This window comes from Athene noctua, chromosome 1, assembly GCF_965140245.1.
Source record: "Athene noctua chromosome 1, bAthNoc1.hap1.1, whole genome shotgun sequence".
NCBI lineage: Eukaryota > Metazoa > Chordata > Aves > Strigiformes > Strigidae > Athene > Athene noctua.
Genome location: NC_134037.1, coordinates 51,949,335 through 51,967,582, shown reverse-complemented (window position 1 = coordinate 51,967,582; position 18,248 = coordinate 51,949,335). Strand labels below are relative to the sequence as shown.

General features: G+C 36.0%; 1 protein-coding gene across 3 annotated transcripts in view; it reads left to right on the top strand.

Moving 5' to 3' along the window:
- The window catches only part of SEC63 (SEC63 homolog, protein translocation regulator), a 64,566-nt gene that overhangs the window by 28,940 nt on the left and 17,378 nt on the right, over positions 1–18,248 (top strand). For all 3 annotated transcript variants that reach the window (XM_074896119.1, XM_074896121.1, XM_074896120.1), the window contains exons 6-11: positions 3,463–3,521; positions 4,246–4,296; positions 6,838–6,946; positions 9,478–9,572; positions 12,619–12,751; positions 13,884–13,976. In XM_074896119.1, the coding sequence (XP_074752220.1) occupies positions 3,463–3,521; positions 4,246–4,296; positions 6,838–6,946; positions 9,478–9,572; positions 12,619–12,751; positions 13,884–13,976 (540 nt within the window). The remainder of the gene's footprint in view (positions 1–3,462; positions 3,522–4,245; positions 4,297–6,837; positions 6,947–9,477; positions 9,573–12,618; positions 12,752–13,883; positions 13,977–18,248) is intronic.

Genomic DNA, 18,248 nt, shown 5'->3' with positions numbered 1-18,248 from the left:
TGATTATTTGAGAAAGACTCAGGTCTTAATATATATATATATATATAAAATAACTTTTTTTTGTATGATTTGAAGCAATGCATCCAATCAATTCTTTGTGAAACTGGCTTTGAGGTAGTGTTGGAGGGAAAGGCATGACAGTTTGCTTTCACATTTCCCAAAGTTCTTACTAGGGCAAAAAGAGAGGGGTATTTTTTAAATTAGTCAGCTTCAGTAAGTATCTAGGGAGACTTGCCAATATTAAAAGGAGATACAAACAAAAACCAGAATAATAATCAGAAAGATACTATAAATGTATATAGAAAAATTAACAGCTAGCCATAATGAAATACACCCACTTCGAAGGGATGTACATGAGGGTACGTATATATTTAAATAAATACTGTATACACATCTGCCTTACATTTGCTGGAAGTAGTACTGTTTGAGTGTAGCTCTATGCCACCTTCATTTTGTGGAGTCCTGGTGATTATCCCTGTGCTGGTAGATTGTTCCTGAGCAGGTAGCTACATGAAAATACTCCTGATGTTTGTGTATTAAAGTTTTACAGGAGGTGATCCAAAATAAAGACTGAAAGTTAATAGATTTTCCCCCTGCCCCCGTTTGCAGTTGCATGACTTGCTTGTAAAAAATCTTTGCAGCCATTTGTGAGGAAGAATATTGTATAGTTGTAGCTGCTTTTGACATTCATTACAAGCAAAAAGATAACCTGCCCTCTGTTGGGACAGGCCTCCGTAGATCTCTTCTTGTTGATGCCCTGCAGTTTGAGGGATGAAGTTATACTACATATTTACATGGAATTAGTTAAGGCCAGCTTGGAAGTAATAAATGGAATTCACTTAATTATGAAGTTACAGGATGATGTGAGAGAAGTCTGTGCTGGAAATTCTTCCTCTGAATTATATCCATCCAAGATGGGAAATTAATTTAAAAGGGGAAAAAAAACCCCAAACCCCAGGCCCCAAACCAGTCTTTCAAAGAAACAATCTTCCCTCTCCCTTCAAAAAAAACCCCAACTGTGCCAACTGAATCATAGTCTGACAAAGGCATTTCTGATAGACTAAGGTTCAGTCTCTTTAACCACTGCATTTTATAGCATAGCAAACTTCTTTCAGCTCCTGTCTTCTCTTGGTTTCCTAGCCAGGCAAAGCTCTGTCCCTCTTGCTGCAAAGTACAAATAAGATCTTGGTTCAGAAATGCTGTCACAATATCAGCAAAATGGTACTGTAAATCTTAGTCTGATATATGCACAAATAGCTTTCCTAGGACCTTTGCTGATGCTAAACTGTTTTTTTTGCATCCACAAGCTACTAACATAGTGTTGCCAAGGCATAGGATTTCAAGTTAGGCAGTATGTCAGTGTCCTTGAACAGACCTGAAGCTCTGACTTAAAAAGAAAGCTCAGCCAAAAGCTGAGAATTTAAAGGCTTGGAGATCCTTGTGCAGTTGGCTTGGAGATCGCTTTCACAAACTTAAGGGACTCTGGATTCCCAAAGGGCAAAATGAAATGATTCTTTGGTAGGGCAAGCAATTAGTACTGTAAATGCAAAGCCTCCTGCTCTTCTGAAACCCTAACTCAGACTATGGTGGAATTGGAGTTCCTTGATTTGCTTCTAGTTCTCTCATCGTCACTTTATCTGAAAGGTGGGAAGAAGCCTGAAACTTGCCCTCTCCCATCCTGTAGTCTGTAACCTTGTTCCACATTGAAGTTTGAGGAGCTTTCTAATTTAGTGAAATTAATCTTATCTTCATTTTATACACCTGTAGTGTAAAAATTTGTATCCAAGCTATGCACTCTAGTTTTTGTTCTGTATAAAGAATGGAGACAGTCCCTTACAGAGGTATATTCTGGAATGAGATGTAGCACATGTCTAACCAAGTTAGATGAGGTACATCCTGCTTTCTGTGCCCAGCACAAAGGAATAGCAAGCAGTATTACTCTCTGTCCAACTAAAGCATCATGGAGGTTAGAGGCAGAGAGACAAGGTTTTCCTGTCTTTGGCATGACTTGGTCCTTTATGAAAAGTAAAATACTGAATGTGCAAAATCATTTAAAGTGTTTTTAAAAGCAGGTGAGGGACCTGGAGAGTAAAAAGATACGCTTTTAATAATGTAAGGCAGTTTCAATAGACTATTTTCCCTTGGTATTTGCTAGTGCTTCAGCTCACCAAGCATGGATGAGGACAAGGAGACTCTCAGACCAGAAGAGAAAGAGCTTTGTACTGAACTACTTCTGTTCTGGAACAATTTGAAGCTACAATCCTTAAGGTCAAAAATATTGTGGGAAACTGAAATTGATACCACCAGTAAAAGACACATTACATTTTTAGAGATTCTTTTAAAAATCTATAACCATTGACATACAGGGAAGCGTCTCTGTAGTGGGGCATTTACTATAACTTAATGTGATAAATTCACTGGGTGTTGTTGCATTGAACTCTTAAGCTTGAAGTGTGGTCAGATGTTTGAGTTTCAACAAATACTAGTTTTGAACTTAACTACATAGAAGTCACATTAGGCTTGTGCATAACAATTGGTTGTCTGAATTGATGGCTGTCACAGTGTTGGAGACAATATCAGAACAGTATTGTAAGTATTTAGGGAATCCTAGTGTGTCCTTATTTAAGGCAGTACTCCTCATTGATACCTGCTAGTACTGAGGAAACAATGTTTTTGGGTGTTTTTGGTTTTTTTTCAAGCAGGCTCTAGAAATTTGTAAAGTCTCTTTTTTTCTTGGTTTCCTAGTACTTTTAGTGTTGGAATAGGTAGTGTTTGCAAAGTTCAGTTTATTACTGCTAAAACGTCTGAAGACAAGCTGTTTTATGCTATTCTGAATTCCGATCTGTGTATTGTTGATGTTACTGTTAGAGAATCGTGTCTTCTCTTTTCTGCAGCCTAACTCCTTTTGAATTGTAAAGTGTTCCTTTCTGTTTCTTACCAATCACATAGAAATTTGAACTGGCAGAGGGTTTTGTTTTTACAATTTACAGCTTAAAACACTTTCCTTGTTATTGTACATTACAAACTAGGAAAACTTTTCCCATAGAATTCATTTGCTCAAACAGTTTTCTTGCAGTTTATGTATTTGCTGAACTATATGTATTTAAACTGCTGAAAACTCTGCAAGGCAAAGCTCATAAATCTCTTCATCTGTGAAATCTTTCTCTTTTTGTATATTAATAAATCTTATGTGTCTATTTCACTGCAATATGTTAAGCTAAAATCTTTGGTATTTCAGATGTTGCTTTTAAGCCTTGTTATTTTATTGCATACCTGAGTGTATTTCTAATTTGGTTTTTGTTTTTGCTAAATTTTTTAGAATTTTGCTTATTGAAGTGATAAACATGAGGAGTTTTTTGTGGGTTGGTGTTTTTGTTGTTTTTTTTTGTTTGTTAGACTTAATGTGACTTTAAAATGATTATTTAATATTTTATAGTGAATTTCTTTTCTTTCATCCGACAGCTACAAGCTTCGGTATAGCTTTGCCAGCTTGGATTGTGGATCAGAAAAATTCAATTTTGGTGAGTCAGTTCAAGATTTCAAGATGAACTTTCAAGTGTTCACCTTAAAACATTTGTGCTTAATACTGTGCATTTTAGTCAAAACACGTAGTTAATAATAGCTTAGTCCAAATGCACATCTTGAAGCAAACTACAGGAGTCAAAAGTGTTAGAATAGCTTAAATCTAACCTTTGAGAGTAAAGTATTCATAAGCATGGAAGGATCTTATTGCAGTGATAATGAGGTGGTACTGTGGTTACCCCTGTGACAAAGTGTGTGTTTGCTGTTGCAAGGAAACACATAGTTTGCTGGATTTCTGTAGTTCCATTTGGTTTGCTAGTGATGCTGTAATTGTACAGTGTTCAAATGTTCTTTGTTGCACTTGTTGCTGCAAGGTATTTGGCTTACCCACTTGATTTCTTTTAATGTAATCATCTCTGTCCACTGCATCACAGTTTAGCTGCCAACTCTTTAATTATTAAAGAAACCCACCTGAGACAATGCATGGATGGTTTAAAAGATTACTTACACTAAACTGATACTCCTTATTTAAACCCTACCCAACTGATTATATTACTTGTAAGTTATTCAGAAATAATGACAGGTATTATGCAATGAGCTTACATTAATTTGTAGTAGGCTTGTGGTAATACTACTTGGTTGTATTTTAGAATAAAGATTAAACAAGAGTGGTATTAAGTAACTGAAGTATTTAATGCTGTATGTTTCATAATTTTTCTCTAGGTTTTGCTTGTATATGGATTAGCATTTATGGTTATTCTTCCAGTTGTTGTGGTAAGTATTATCTAATTAATAATCTAACCTCTGTAACCAAGCTGTAAACAAAGCTGTCTTGGACATAGAGTTGCTCATTCTTGCCTTTCACAGAGAGAGCAAGCAAGCGAGTTTTTTTAATGTGGGTGTTTTCTTTATTATGGAAAGAGTGTAGCTGCTGTAGGGTTTCCAAAAAAATGCAGTGCTATGATAGAGGGCTATAGGGAAAATATTAGATATCACAAGAGTTAGACTAAGTTCTGTAATTTGTCTTGTACCTTCTGTCATTCGTCACGTGAAAATTAATACAATGTGTTGAACTCGAGTATATTTAGTGATGTTACTGTAGAGCCAAGACTGAGATGTCTGTAGGTGATGGTACTAGGATTCCTGTGTGTGGAACACGTTGTTGGTTTGGTTTCTCCTGACTGCCTTTGTTTTTATAACTTCAATTTTTATTGATTTTCTGTACACCATGAGATTCTCCCCTTGAGATTTTTTTTTGTGTGAGGAATCAGTTGCTAGGTGAGTGGTATTTCAGGCCTCAGGTTTGTGCTACAGATTTGCTTTTGAACAATGTCCCTTATCCAGTGATTGTGCATTTGGGGTATGACATGAAGAAAGACTCAGAAAATTGACACCCAGAAACCTTCATGCTCTTGGGAAGAAGAATTGCATTTGAGAAGGTCTCCTGTGGTCTTGGCAACTGCTTGCATCTCTGTGTGCAGAGGCTAGCTGGGCATTATCCCTTCTCTTTCAGAGTCTTTCTGCATAATTGAAGATTTAGTGTAGAAAATTAGATGTGGCGATTGCAAGTTTTTGAGTAAGAAGTCTAAAATCCAGGGTACAATATCTACATGTTTTTCCTGTCTTTCCTTTTAAGTTTTAGTTGGTGTCTGTTGATGCTTCTCTGTATATATGTACTTTTAGTGATTTATACCAGATTTATCATAGCTCAAGTAGAAGTAAACATCCTTTCTGTTGTTAGGAAGAAATGTCCTGAGCAGAGAAAAAACCCAATCTGTCTCTTCTTGCCCCTATACCAGAGGTAGACTACTGCACTCAGACTTGTCGCTGTAAATTTCTTTTATAGTCAGTGAAGAGGAATAGTCATTTTTATGGAGCAAGTTATTTTATCATTTCATTCTAAAGGAGAAATACAAGGTGATTCATGCCTTTAATGGGCCTGTTTCTCTTTTATGAATCAATATAGAAGCTGAAGTTAACTATAGTGTAGTGAGCCTATTTCTGAGATAGGCATCTAAAATAAAGTGAGACTGGTTCCACCCTTTGAATCCAGATTAACAAAAAACGAAAATACTGATACATACCTCTACTGACCTAAATAAAGTTCCGTACATGAGGCAAGAGAGACAAGCTGTATCTGCAAAAGCAGTTAGGGCAGCCTCTCTCATGTAGATTTGGACTGGCTATAGTTATATTTTTCTTCCGGTACCTATACTTATACAAAAATTTGATAGGTATAGGATTACATTCTAAATTTTTCTACAGAAAAAACTTGAAAAAAAGTTGTGTACTATTTTGTGTCAGGGTTTATCTATTCATAGAAGAATCAAACCTGATTTAAAAAAAAAAAAAAAAAGTTTTGGAAGCCAGTCCTAGAGCATTTCCCAAATAATTAATTAAATTGCAGAGTTCTTGCTGTAGCAGGGGAATTTATACTACTGCCCATGAAATTAATAGTAGTAAATGTCACTTACTACTTTACTGCTTGTTATTTTTCATTTGTGATAAACTTTCCAATAAATTGAGATGTATTTTGGATGGGTTTTTTTCCCTCATGTTAGTGACCTTTGCTTACAAGGAGGAGTTTAATGAACAGGCTGTAGTTTATAACCCTGCACACCATTTCTCTTAACATATATTACACAGTACAATCACTGTACAGTGAGTTTCATAATTTGAAGTCACTGGTGTAATGATAATGAGGGAATTAGTGGAGTGTTTCCGAAGGTTTGGAAAACTTTTTCTGTCAACCTTAAGGCATATGGCTTGATTCTGAAAATTTGCAGCAAGGGTGCTGGATCATCTCCAGGTTCCCCTTCTGAAAAGCAGTTTCTGATTAGGTGACTTAGGAAAATTTGCAAAAAATAATTTATAATGAAAGAAATATCTTATTTTGTTCTTGTTTTGCCTAAACTGAATTTGATTTAATGCTGTATTGCACAGTAAGGAGTAAACATACATATAGGAAGTGGTAAATCCAGCAGATTTACTGTTTAGTGGATTCATTAAAACAACAACAAAAATAAATGAAACGGTGTGTGTGTGCTTGTGTTGGGGGGAATTCTCTAGGCTAGATATAATTTAAAAACTTCCAGCATCAGATTCTCTCTGATGAATATATTGGTGTGCTTTTTTAAAATTTGTCGGCAAATATTTTTTGTTTCCCTCTCCTTTCTGAAATTCAATTAACTTCAACAATAGGTAAAATCAGTTGCACTGAGTTACTTGGTTGTGAACAGACATGAGGTGATCCAGCATAGCTCTTTCGGTGCTTCATCATAGCTGATGTCAGTTTGTTCTTGTTAAATGTCTCAGGGTTCCTGGTGGTACCGGTCAATACGATACAGCGGAGATCAGATTCTCATTCGGACAACTCAAATATATACATATTTTGTCTATAAAACACGTAACATGGACATGAAACGTAAGTAAAAGGCATCTTGAAATGTTAATGTGTTCATCTGGAAATGTCAATCTACTGATGTTAAAATGCTTCTGCTTTATAAGCCTTTGTTAGGTTAAAATAACATTTCTGTTCTTTTAGAGTGTTTTTAAAAACTACATTTTGTTGCAGGTGGAGAGTACTCTGTAAGAAGATTTAAGCATTTGGAAGAGGCTGTTATATAGCTCTAAATTTGTCTGTCTATACATTAAAAAAACCCCACACTTGTATGTTGGGAAAAACATGCTGACCTACCTCTAGTTCTGAGTTACCATGTGGCCACTAGGAGCACAGTCTCTATCTGTGTGTTTTCTTCTGTTAGTGTAACAAAATAGGCTTTGGGAATTTTCTAGGGGCTGTCATAAAATTTTTATGTTGCTGAAGAATGAAATAGCATTTCTGGTTTTATATTATTCTGTTATGTTATAGCTAAATTTGTTATATCTAGAACTTACGTATAGTTATGTTATAGCTAAATTTCTGTTTAAAAAATTTGCTCCCTATCAATTTCATGTTACTTTGTTACTAGTTTATATTTTACTGTACTTATTTTCTTGTGCTTACTTTTAAACCCCCTTTTTTTCTGGGGAAATCGGTAGATGCATTATCTTGGTGCAGAATTGGATTTTTCACTTTAGAGGCTGGCATGGACCTGAAGAATTAGCATGGTACTAGTTAGTTCTAGACTTGATTTTTACTAGACTGCATGCTCAGAGTGATTGAAAAGCAGAGTAAATGGGGAAAAAAAGACCTCTGAAAAGGATTCATAATTATATTCTCTTCCTCCTTGGAACTGCACTGTTCAGATTTAGATTTTCTGGAAGATTGCTGAAAGTATCTGCTCTTGATACATCCCTTTCCTACTCAACAGAAGTCCTTTGCAGATAATCCAAGAGGTCTAGGAGTTAAGAGTATGGAAATACATTCACTTTCTAGTCACAACATACATGGATTTATGTGTGCGGGGTTGATTCAGACCAGTTTGTGCTTTCTATGTTGTCATGCTCGTATGCTTTTTCCTCTTTCTCAAGAAGTAGGTGAGAAAGGAGGAGTGGTAGCGTAGGTGAGAGACTTCTTTAGAAGTTCAGGGAGATCACTGCAAACCTGGTCTCTTCTTTCTCCAAACTTCTTGTCAACAGTAGATTATTACACACTGAACCTTGCTCAGACCCATAGCTTTGAGGCTTGCTCTGTCTCTCCTACAGATTGGTTAAAAAGTTAACCCTAATTTTAAGTGGCCTTATTTAAGGACTTAACACAGGGAGTCCTGGAGTCAGAGACAGATAAATTTTTTCTATGGAGGTGTGTTGTGCAATCTGAATGAAAAATGAGGTGCAGCTGAGGTGGCTTAGACAAACCAGACAGTGATCATGTATGTTTTTTCCCTGGTTGTGAATTCCACAGTGGTGAGGTACCAGTGGCAAAACTTAAGGCTTAAACCTGAGCGAATGTAATCAAACTGGGCTGGGGAAACGGTGAGACAAATCTGCACGAGTTGCCTTGGTTTAGATGTGTTTTTAGGCTTCAGAACAAATGAGATTTTTAAACTTCCTGTCCTGAAGATCCACAGTTGTTAGCCTTAAATAATAGGGAAGTATTTATAGTTGTCGGAAACTGTTTGATATCTTGTGCTCAGGAAGTAAATACGTAATTGAGAACAGAAATTAAAATTGATGCTCAGGGAACTTGACTAATTGTTAGTATGTGGAATTCACTGGGCACTGCAAGTAGGCAAAAATAACTTTGACTTGCTCAGAAGAGAACTTGCTCAAAACTTAAGAGTGAAGCTTGAGTAACTATTGCTGAAAGTTATTTTTAACTGGAGCAAATGATGGGATGAGCTTTCTTTTGGTGGCTGAGGGCTCTGTTATGTTCATGAGCAGAAAGCTCATAATGGGGCTAAAATACTGTGTTGTGTACCTCTCTTCTTAACTACACAACAGGATATTTTGAGGTAGTATGGATTTTCCCAATCACATTAGGAAAAGAGCAGCCCATTATCTTCATGGGATTTCTTTGCAGGGGTATTTACTGAACTGTTTTTCTGATAACTAAAAGAATGTTTTTGGGGTGAATTTTCAGTGCTGATTGAACAAAAAATTGAGTTGAAATTTTATCCTTCCTGCCTCCCACTTCAGTATACACATGCTGCTGCAGGAACATGAATTGACAAGAGGATGTTTTTGTGAGCATGCAGATGTAGTCAAACTGCTGTGGAGTGATGTCTGCCAGTCCTAAAGAAGCCTTACTATGTTTCTGTGAAGACACTGCATCAAATGCTGGACTTGATGCCATGCGAAATGGATCACTGAGTGATCTATTTTGGGCCAGGCATTGGTTCTTGCCTCCTTTGCCCTATGGCAGAAGTAACTGATCCACTAAATAGAGAACATGGATGTTTGTGGTTGTTGGGAGAAGAGTGGGAATAAGTTTTATGGCTGAGGGTTCTCAAGAAATCACTCAGTGGAACAAGATGTTATTGATATTTTCTCTGCCTCCAATTGTCTTTGCAGGGCTTATCATGGTTTTAGCAGGGGCATCTGAATTTGATCCTCAGTACAATAAAGATGCTACAAGCAGACCAGCAGACAACATTCAGATACCACAGGTTAGTTTTATCAAGAGTTGTTTTATAAATAACTGACCCCTTCAAGAGAAGAGGTCAGTGGTGCTTCTAGGTGACCAACTGATAGAATTCAAGTTCAAGGCATTCATTTTGTTGAGATGCAACTGTGTCTCCTCAGAAATAGAAATTAGAAGCTAGACGATTTATTTTTTTAAAAAAGAAAAGATAACCTTAATTGGTGATAATGCTTAGCTTAAATGGAATCAGTTTAGTATATAGCCTGCTGAGTTGGCTGAGTTTTTGGGAAGGGGGGTGAACTGAATAGGGAATTAGAGTGTCAGTCCTTATAAATTTTGAGTATTGATATAAGGAGGTGATTGCCATAGAATAAAGCTCTTTTAAATAATTAACAGAGATCTGGTTAAATATGTTAATACAGAAATAAAATTATCTGATGTCTGAATTGATAATCTCTTTAAATATTATAAAGATTCCTCCGTGAATGTCAGTTCCCCTCTGATTGCCTTTATTTTCATTTCCATTTAGTCTTCCCAACAGAAACGCCATAATTCATACTGTGGCAAATAATTATTGGTAGCAGAGTTTTAGGAAGTCTTATTTGTGAGAAACTAACACTTTGGTTTTAAGAAGTTTAAAACACAGTATACAAAATGCTCCAATGAAAATGTTTTGAGTTTGCAAAACAAGGGGGGATAATCTCAAAGATTTAACCTTTGTATGCACACAAGTGAATTTTCAAGTCATAAACACATTTTCCATGTCCTAAAATACAAAGAAAATTGATGGAGATACCCCCTTACTTAATTGTCTTTGTCTCTTTTACAAATTCTTTATTATCTTGTGGACTTTGAAGAGAAGGAGCTGGATCTGTGGTTAGGTGAGGTTTTTCAGAAGGCATTGTGCTTGGGACCACATCACTGGGAAAGATCACCTTGATCATCAGTTGTTCTCTGATGCTGTTGCAGGCGTTGACATTCTGCAATCCCTTTATGTTTACATTGCCTTCTTTATTTAAAAGGCGTTCAAACCTCCTGTAACCATTATCCTACTGAGAAGCTGTTCCAGAACTTGCTGTTCTAGTGGGTTAGGAATCTTGTTTGTGATCAACTTATATCCATGGCTTTTGCCATCATTATTCTTGAGTCTAAATGGTTCTTGCTGTGTGTATCCTTAATGCATGTACAGACAGAAGCAACAGCCCATTTCTTCTCTTTTTGTCATCTTCTTGCTAAAGTAGAAAAGCTGCTGTCTTTTAATCCCCTCATCCTATATGTTGAATAGGGTCCCCAGTTGATGTATTTCTAAATTTTACATTATTTTTTTTGTCTGCTCAGAATTGTGCACAGTATTCCATGTCAAGTCTTAGCAGTAACTTAGTTGATGGCACTGCTATTCCTTTATTTCTGCAGCGAATAACTTTCAGCATACTGTTTTCCACAGCTGTTTCATATGGTAGTTTAATGCAACTAGTGTGGGATTGCCGTTTTCTGGATTTCTTTTGTCTTGTATTCCCATTTTCTAGCTAACAAGCTCCCATCTTTGAGCTGCAGTTCTTGTTAGTATGCAAGTGCATGACCTTGCATTTCATACTATTGGATTTTGTTCCATTTCTAAAGCTGCAGTTATCAGTGTCATCTGTGTTCTTTTTTTCTTAGTATATGGCAGTAGAAGTCTCAAAAGCATTGGTACAGCAGGATAATGTTTATAACTTTTGTTAGTGTGTCCTGCTTTTTGAGCCATGATAATTGTTCCCATTTTTCACTGTTTTATCATTAAAAGTATTGATACTTTTCTAAAAGTTTTCTTATCAAATTTTTTTTGATAAGATGTGTTTATAAGGAACTTCTTGCTAGAAAATGTTTTTTTTTTTTTCAAAGTGTAGGGAAAGGCTGGTCAAATGTCAGTGTTGGTTGGCTGGCTGTTGATATCCTAACTTCCCTTTGTGTCTAGAGATTTTGGAACCTCAGTCTGTCCTCAGGTGACTCGCTGACCTAAAAAGGGCCATGTATTGATTCTTAGAAACTGTGAACTTCTGTTAGCTTTGCAGCCTCTCCCTCCAGGCTCTTCAGCAAATTCAAGTGAGAGACACCTGTTTGAATTGTACATCTTGGTCTAGTCAGGGTCAAGATGGGTCATCCTGAATATGTCTTATGAGGAGTGGCTGAGGGAACTGGGATGTTTAGTCTAGAGAAGAGGAGGCTGAGGGGAGACCTCATCACCCTCTACAGCTCCCTGAAAGGAGGTTGCAGAGAGCTGGGGATGAGTCTCTTTAATCAAGTAACAAGCGATAGGACAAGAGGTAATGGCCTCAAACTGTGTCAGGGAAGGTTTAGACTGGATATTAGGAAGTATTTTTTTACAGAACAGGTTGTTAGGTGTTAGAAAGGGCTGCCCAGGGCAGTGATGGAGTCCCCATCCCTGGAGGTGTTTAAGAGTCGAGTTGATGTAGCGCTGAGGGATATGGTGTAGTTGAGAACGGTCAGTGTTAGATTAATGGTTGGACTAGATGATCTTCAAGGTCTTTTCCACCCTAGATGATTCTGTGATTCTGAATAAAGAATATCACTCTTTTTTTCAAGTTAGTGCTTTGTATAAGTAATACTTTATCTTCAGCCTACCAGGGAGTTCAGGCTTATAACCCTCCTTCCTGTGATACTTGAGACTATTTCCGAGTAAATTGACTAGGTCTTAGATGGCTGAAAGGTCTCAAGATAATGCTGCTGTTAGTGCATATTGAGCTTAATATAAATACTTTAGAACTATGTTTGATTGTAGTAAACCTTGGCCATAAATCAGATTTTAAAAATATTTATCAATAAAAATTTACTAATGCTATTCAAGGAAAGTGTCTTGTATGCAAATCTTTACTTCCCCCCCTCACCCCCACATTGAAACAAGGCATTTAGAGATACTTTTTGAATTCTTGGAGCTGGGTTGTGAATAAAAATGGCTAATGTTCATCTCTACAGAACTTTACAGGGAAATGTTACTTAAAGGCTGTTCTGTTCCTGTATTTGTTTTTCTTTAGCATCGAAATAGCTATTTGAATTTAACTATTTTATTTTAGCTAATCAGAGAAATTGGTGGCATAAATTTAAAGAAGAATGAGCCTCCACTCACCTGCCCTTACAGCCTGAAAGCCAGAGTTCTGCTATTGACTCATCTTGCCAGGATGAAAGTTCCTGAGGTCCTTGAAGAAGGTAATGGCTTCTTCCTTAATTGGATATTGTTGGAAATAGAGCATCATATTGCATGCTACACTACTTAGAAACATATTTTTTGTCCATTAAAGAGTTGCATGGATCTCTGCTCAATAGCAGTGTACTTAGTTTTTCAACTTTAATGATTCTCTAAAACATTTACTTACCATTTTCTCATTCTCTTCATAGCCCTGTAATACTAATATCCTAGTTTTCAGTGCTCTTTGGCTGCAAATGTGACTTTCATTAATTTTTTTCTTTGTTGTAGAATATAAAGTTAAACATGTGAAGTGTATTTGCTTTTCAGAGTAAAGAAATCCAAGATAAGCATAATATTTTTCTCTCTAACATTTCCACTGATGGTTGTTTTTGGAGGTTATTTGCCCCCCACTATGTAAAGCAAGGGTGACAAGATTAGAACTTTAAAATTGTGTTTTTCAATTTTTCATACTTGTAAATACACAAACTGAAATGTTTCTAAATGCAGTTCTTAAGTTTCAGCCTTGAAACTCCTGGTTTCTTAGGCTGACCAGCAAACTTCGGATGTTCTATATTTTAATACAAATGAAAAAAAAACCAAACCAGCTAAGCAAACAGCGAATATGCTTTGGTTCAAATTTTCGAGTTTGTTTCAAAACAAAAATGATGAGTTTTAAATAGCCACTAAAAATAACTCCTCTTCCTTGCCACTTAGTTACTGTTTGTACTTACAACTTTACAGATCTGTATTCAAAAGTAGATAGTACTTTACAATAATGTTTTTCCCAAAATTGGGGTTTCACTTAAAAATCCTTCTTTTAACCTGTTACTACCTGAAAAATTGATGCTATTTTAATAAGACTGGTAAATAGTCTGTGCCATCCTGTTGCTTTTTTCAGATGGATCTAGGAAGCACCTCTTCATTTGGTATGGAAGCTGTTTGTCTGGTACACAAAATTTGTGTTCCCTCTTAGTATTTGCTTTTTCCTGTTTTGTTAGGGAATGGATGTGTCAATGTGAATAAAGAGGTATTTTCAATAATACAAGAATAAATACAAATGAAGACTGCACCATTAAATGTCCAGTTCATGTAAACTGCCCTTTTTTTTCCTAATAGAAGTGCAGCATAATTATAGCCAGTTATATCTTGCAGATCAGCAGTTTATCCTGAAAAAGAGTCCTGCACTGCTTCAAGAAATGATTAATGTGATCTGCCAACTAATAGTAATGGCTCGAAGCCGAGAAGGTAAGAAAAGAAACTGTATAATTAAAATTAATAAATATGATTCTTCATTGCAGTATTTCATAAAGTCTTTGGTTCTTGTGGGAAACTTAACCTGTGATATTTAGAAATGCCTAAATGTGATTTTACTCTCTTTACTGTAATGAGAGAGCTCTCAGTTTTGAAGATTGAAATGCTGCTGCTTCTGCCAAGCTCTACTCTGAAATCTTGAGTATCTGCGTTCAGCTTTTAATTTTTGCAAGTAAGAGTTTCTCCTTAAATGCAATTGAAACCCTTTTTTTAGAGATCTGGTCCATTTCTGGTAGCAAAGCACTTAGTATAAGACACATTGATATCTGTCTTTTAATTTGCGCTTTCACAGTTCTTCCTCTTCTGTTAGGAGTGTAATCTGTGTTTTGACTCACTTCTTTGCTGTCATTTCTTTCTGTTGCTTATTTCTGTTTTTTGGTTCCTATGCTGTTAAGCAGGGTTTTTTTCCTGAATTTGTAGTGGCAGGTGCTTTACCGTAATTGCTATAGAAATTACAATTTAATTGAAATGCAATATTTAAGCTTTTTTATTTTTACTGTAAAAAGGCAATTACGCCAAAGATGGTTGCTTGCAGTGTAAAGAACCAAATGCTTGGATCTCGTTCTGTTATTGCAACAAATACTGGCAATGGGCAAGGCATTTTTTTTATGCCAAACTGGGGACCATTTTACTTGCAGTCAAATAGTACTCATTGGTTCATTTTGACTAGACCAAAACTCCTTTAACAAGCAGTGGTAGCCTACTAACAGAAATGGTTTTGGGGAACGTTTTCCCAGCACTATTTCAAGTGGTGCTTAAAACTGTGCTCCATAACCAAATAAAGTACGAGAAAGGGGATGTGACCAAATAAAGCTGTTGCATGCTGGCTTACATGTCCTATTTTAGAAAGGCGTATTGGTTAAGTATGTTTCTATTTCTCTTTTAAACCCTGTCTTTACTAGTCTTCAAGACTGCTGGGAAGAAAACTTGAAATCTGGAAAAAAAACAGTAGTCATATTTTTCATTGTAAAAGTAATCTTCACCTAACATTAGATTATATTTATTAATGAGTACCATGTTAAGAGCTCAACTGTGGATAGATTCTGGATACATTTTTGTGAATATTCTCCAGACTATCACTGTAACTAAATTGCAAAGTTATCTCCAGTATAGATTTAAGGTGAGGAAACTAACGCTGTGAAACTTTTAAATAGTTTAATAATTCATTTCATAACTAGACAGGTAGCAGTTTAAGAAGTGTTGGGGGTGGTGGTGTTTCTTTTGTTGTTGTCTTTGTTTGTTTGTTTTTAAGTTTTGATGGCTCAGCAGGACCAAGTCCACATATTATAGCTAATTATGAAAAGTGCTTGAGTGAAGACATCTTTTTACTTCTTTATAAGCCCTTGCATATGCCAAATATAGGGGTGTCTATTTGTTTAGTCTGCATAGGATTTTTTTTATAAAAATACTTCAGACCTGTAGAAGATGTTCTTTAAGATGGCCTATGTATATATTAGTCAACTAGCAAATACTTGTTTTCACTTGTGCAAAATGAAACCAAAATCATACAACCAGAAGCTTTTTTTTATGCAACAGAACTGGAAGTCTTTGGAAAATGAAAAGCGCCTATAGCTCTTCTTGTGAAAGCTGAAATAAGATATTTACAGTACATGATATAGTTTACGACTTGAATGACCTCCATGTAGCTGTATTCTCCTCTAATTCTGTATGTACATGGAGATACCTTTTTTAATTTGACAGTAAGATGATTACTTATAGTTGCGGTGTACTTAAACTGCTTTTGAAGTTTCAGAAAATGTAGGCTTTAGCTTAAATTAAAAAACTCAAACAGTATTTTGGAAGACAATAGTGTTAACTAATTTTGCATTTGCATGTGAAATAGAAGTGATGGTTATTAAAAAACCAAACCTAAATAACCTTCGCTACTAACAATTTCTGGATGTTTTCATGATCTCTGCCAACCTCAATGAGTGTGTGAAAGTGAATGAGAAATTGTAGTTGTCATTATGTATGATAGAATTTACTTCTATAGATTTAGAAAAACTCATAAAGTAGAAGTGTATCACAAGTATAGTTAGGGATTTGTTTGGTATTTCTTTAGCAGGTTTTCTCAAAATTATTTCCAAAGTTTTAAAATGCCAGTATTCAGTAATTTGTACCAAACATTTCCTCTCACTTCCATGCCAGTGCTCTCAGCACACGCATTAAAGGGACTGAACAGCTGCCTATCAAGCCAACAATAATGAGTTTGAGGAGTTGAAAGTAAACCATTTCAGAATTTTGGTCTTTGATCTAAAGGAAAATCACCATTTTTGCTATTTATCATTTAGCAACTTTAAAATTTGCCCTATTTTTGACGACTGTGTATGTAGAGACAATTTTGCCCCCCCTATTGACTATTGGTGGGAAACAACTGGAAACTGAAAAGGTGTCGTTGTTTTTGTTTGGGTTTTTTTTTGACATTAAAGTTAGATATTGACATTTTTGAGACTTTTAAGTTTGTGTGTTTGTCATCATGACATAATTTTAAGTAGCTTAAAACTTAACTACAGATGTTTCTGGGGATAGTTGTAATTTTTGCTCAGATCAGCCTTGGCATGGTACATAAAACTACCACATGCTATGATTAGCAGAAGATGTTCAGCAGTCCTGATCTGTGAAAACACAATGATGATGGCATGTGTTAATATTATCTAAAGAAATATTTTGGTGATGAATCTTTTGTGAAACCTAAACTGATGATGGGATGAGGAGTCTAATTTTGCACTGCACTCATTTATGTCTTTCAAATATCCCAAATTATTATTAGCTTAAAAAATATCTGTAACCATACAAACATACTTTGTAGATGAATCTTTAGAATCTTGGCACTTTGTTTTCCTATTTAATTTTAAAAATGCCAATATAGCGTTCAAGTATTGATCCAGTAAAGCTGTCCTTGAAGGAGATGCAGGAAAGACTGCAAAATGCTAAGGACAGCACATCACAGAATGAGATTTATGAAGTTCTGCTGTCTGAGCCTTTACAGGGACAAGCATCCTGCCTTCCTGGACAGCAGAAAGTGGTACCTCAGGCTGCTTATGTATCCCCATAGAAGCCATGGACCTGTCTGTCTTATCAAGCCCCGTTAGAAACAGGATGTCATGAAAGAATGTAGGTTTGGCATAAAAATAGTTTAATCATGGTTGCTTCTTAGTTTTTAACAGAGCTATCATTCTTTTCAGATGAGTTTAGATTTGTTAGTGCTTGGATTTGCTATTTGCAAGGAACAGTTTTGCTTTCATAAAAGCAAAATTGATACTATTAATTTTGGTCTGGTCAGTTTTTAGTTCCTGCTAAGCTTTTTCCAGCCTGGTGGAAAATGTGGCAATTGTGAGCTATCTTTGGATAAAATATCTTTTATTCTCTTGCCTGATTTCCACATAGTCTGTGAGACTTTCTTTTTACAAGCAGCTCTTTTGAAAATATGCTTTGCTCTGTGGCATCCCTTGCTTTAATACATTGTTTTGTGACTATTAACTGGTAGCTGGTAATCAGTGGGTCTAAATTATCTTGATAGCTTCTTTGACATCATCCTTAAGTATCATAAGTAGATAGCTGCCCTGCCAAGCAGGAATGCTTGCTGCCAAAAACATGGAATGTGCTCTTGTAACTGTCTGCAGAAAGGTTAGGCATCAGTTCAGCTGTCCAGTCAAAGGGCATTTCTTAATTCAGGTTGGAAGCTGCAGTGTAATGTAGAGATTGTGGTTTGACCCAGGTGTATACCATTCCTTCACAAGCAACAATGATTTGCATTTAAATGGGTGATTGACTACTTTAATGTCGTATGTTTTGAATCACTTTATGACCTTAGATTAAAGGTCATCTTGTCTTGTGCACTTTGACAAGCTGAAGCTGTCAAAATATGTGCAGTAATGATATTCATTTTATGGCGAGGGCAGTTGGGTGGTGTTGAAAGCTGTACTGTCTCTTCTCAAATCTCCTCTTGGGGAATATAAAGTCCTGTGTTACTGTCAGGAAACCAAAATAATATTCTCTAACTTTGTTAAAATACTTTTCTACTGTCATATGGTTGATGAGTCAATGCTTTAAGGAAGAGAAGAATTTCTACTCTGACTAGTACCCTGTGTTCTTGAAACTCTAGGTGAATTTCCTGCAAAAGCTGGTTTGTCAGAGAGCATTTAGGATTCTTTTATTAACTTAGTTTGCAGTGTGGTTTGGTTTTTTAATTTAAAAAATTCTTTG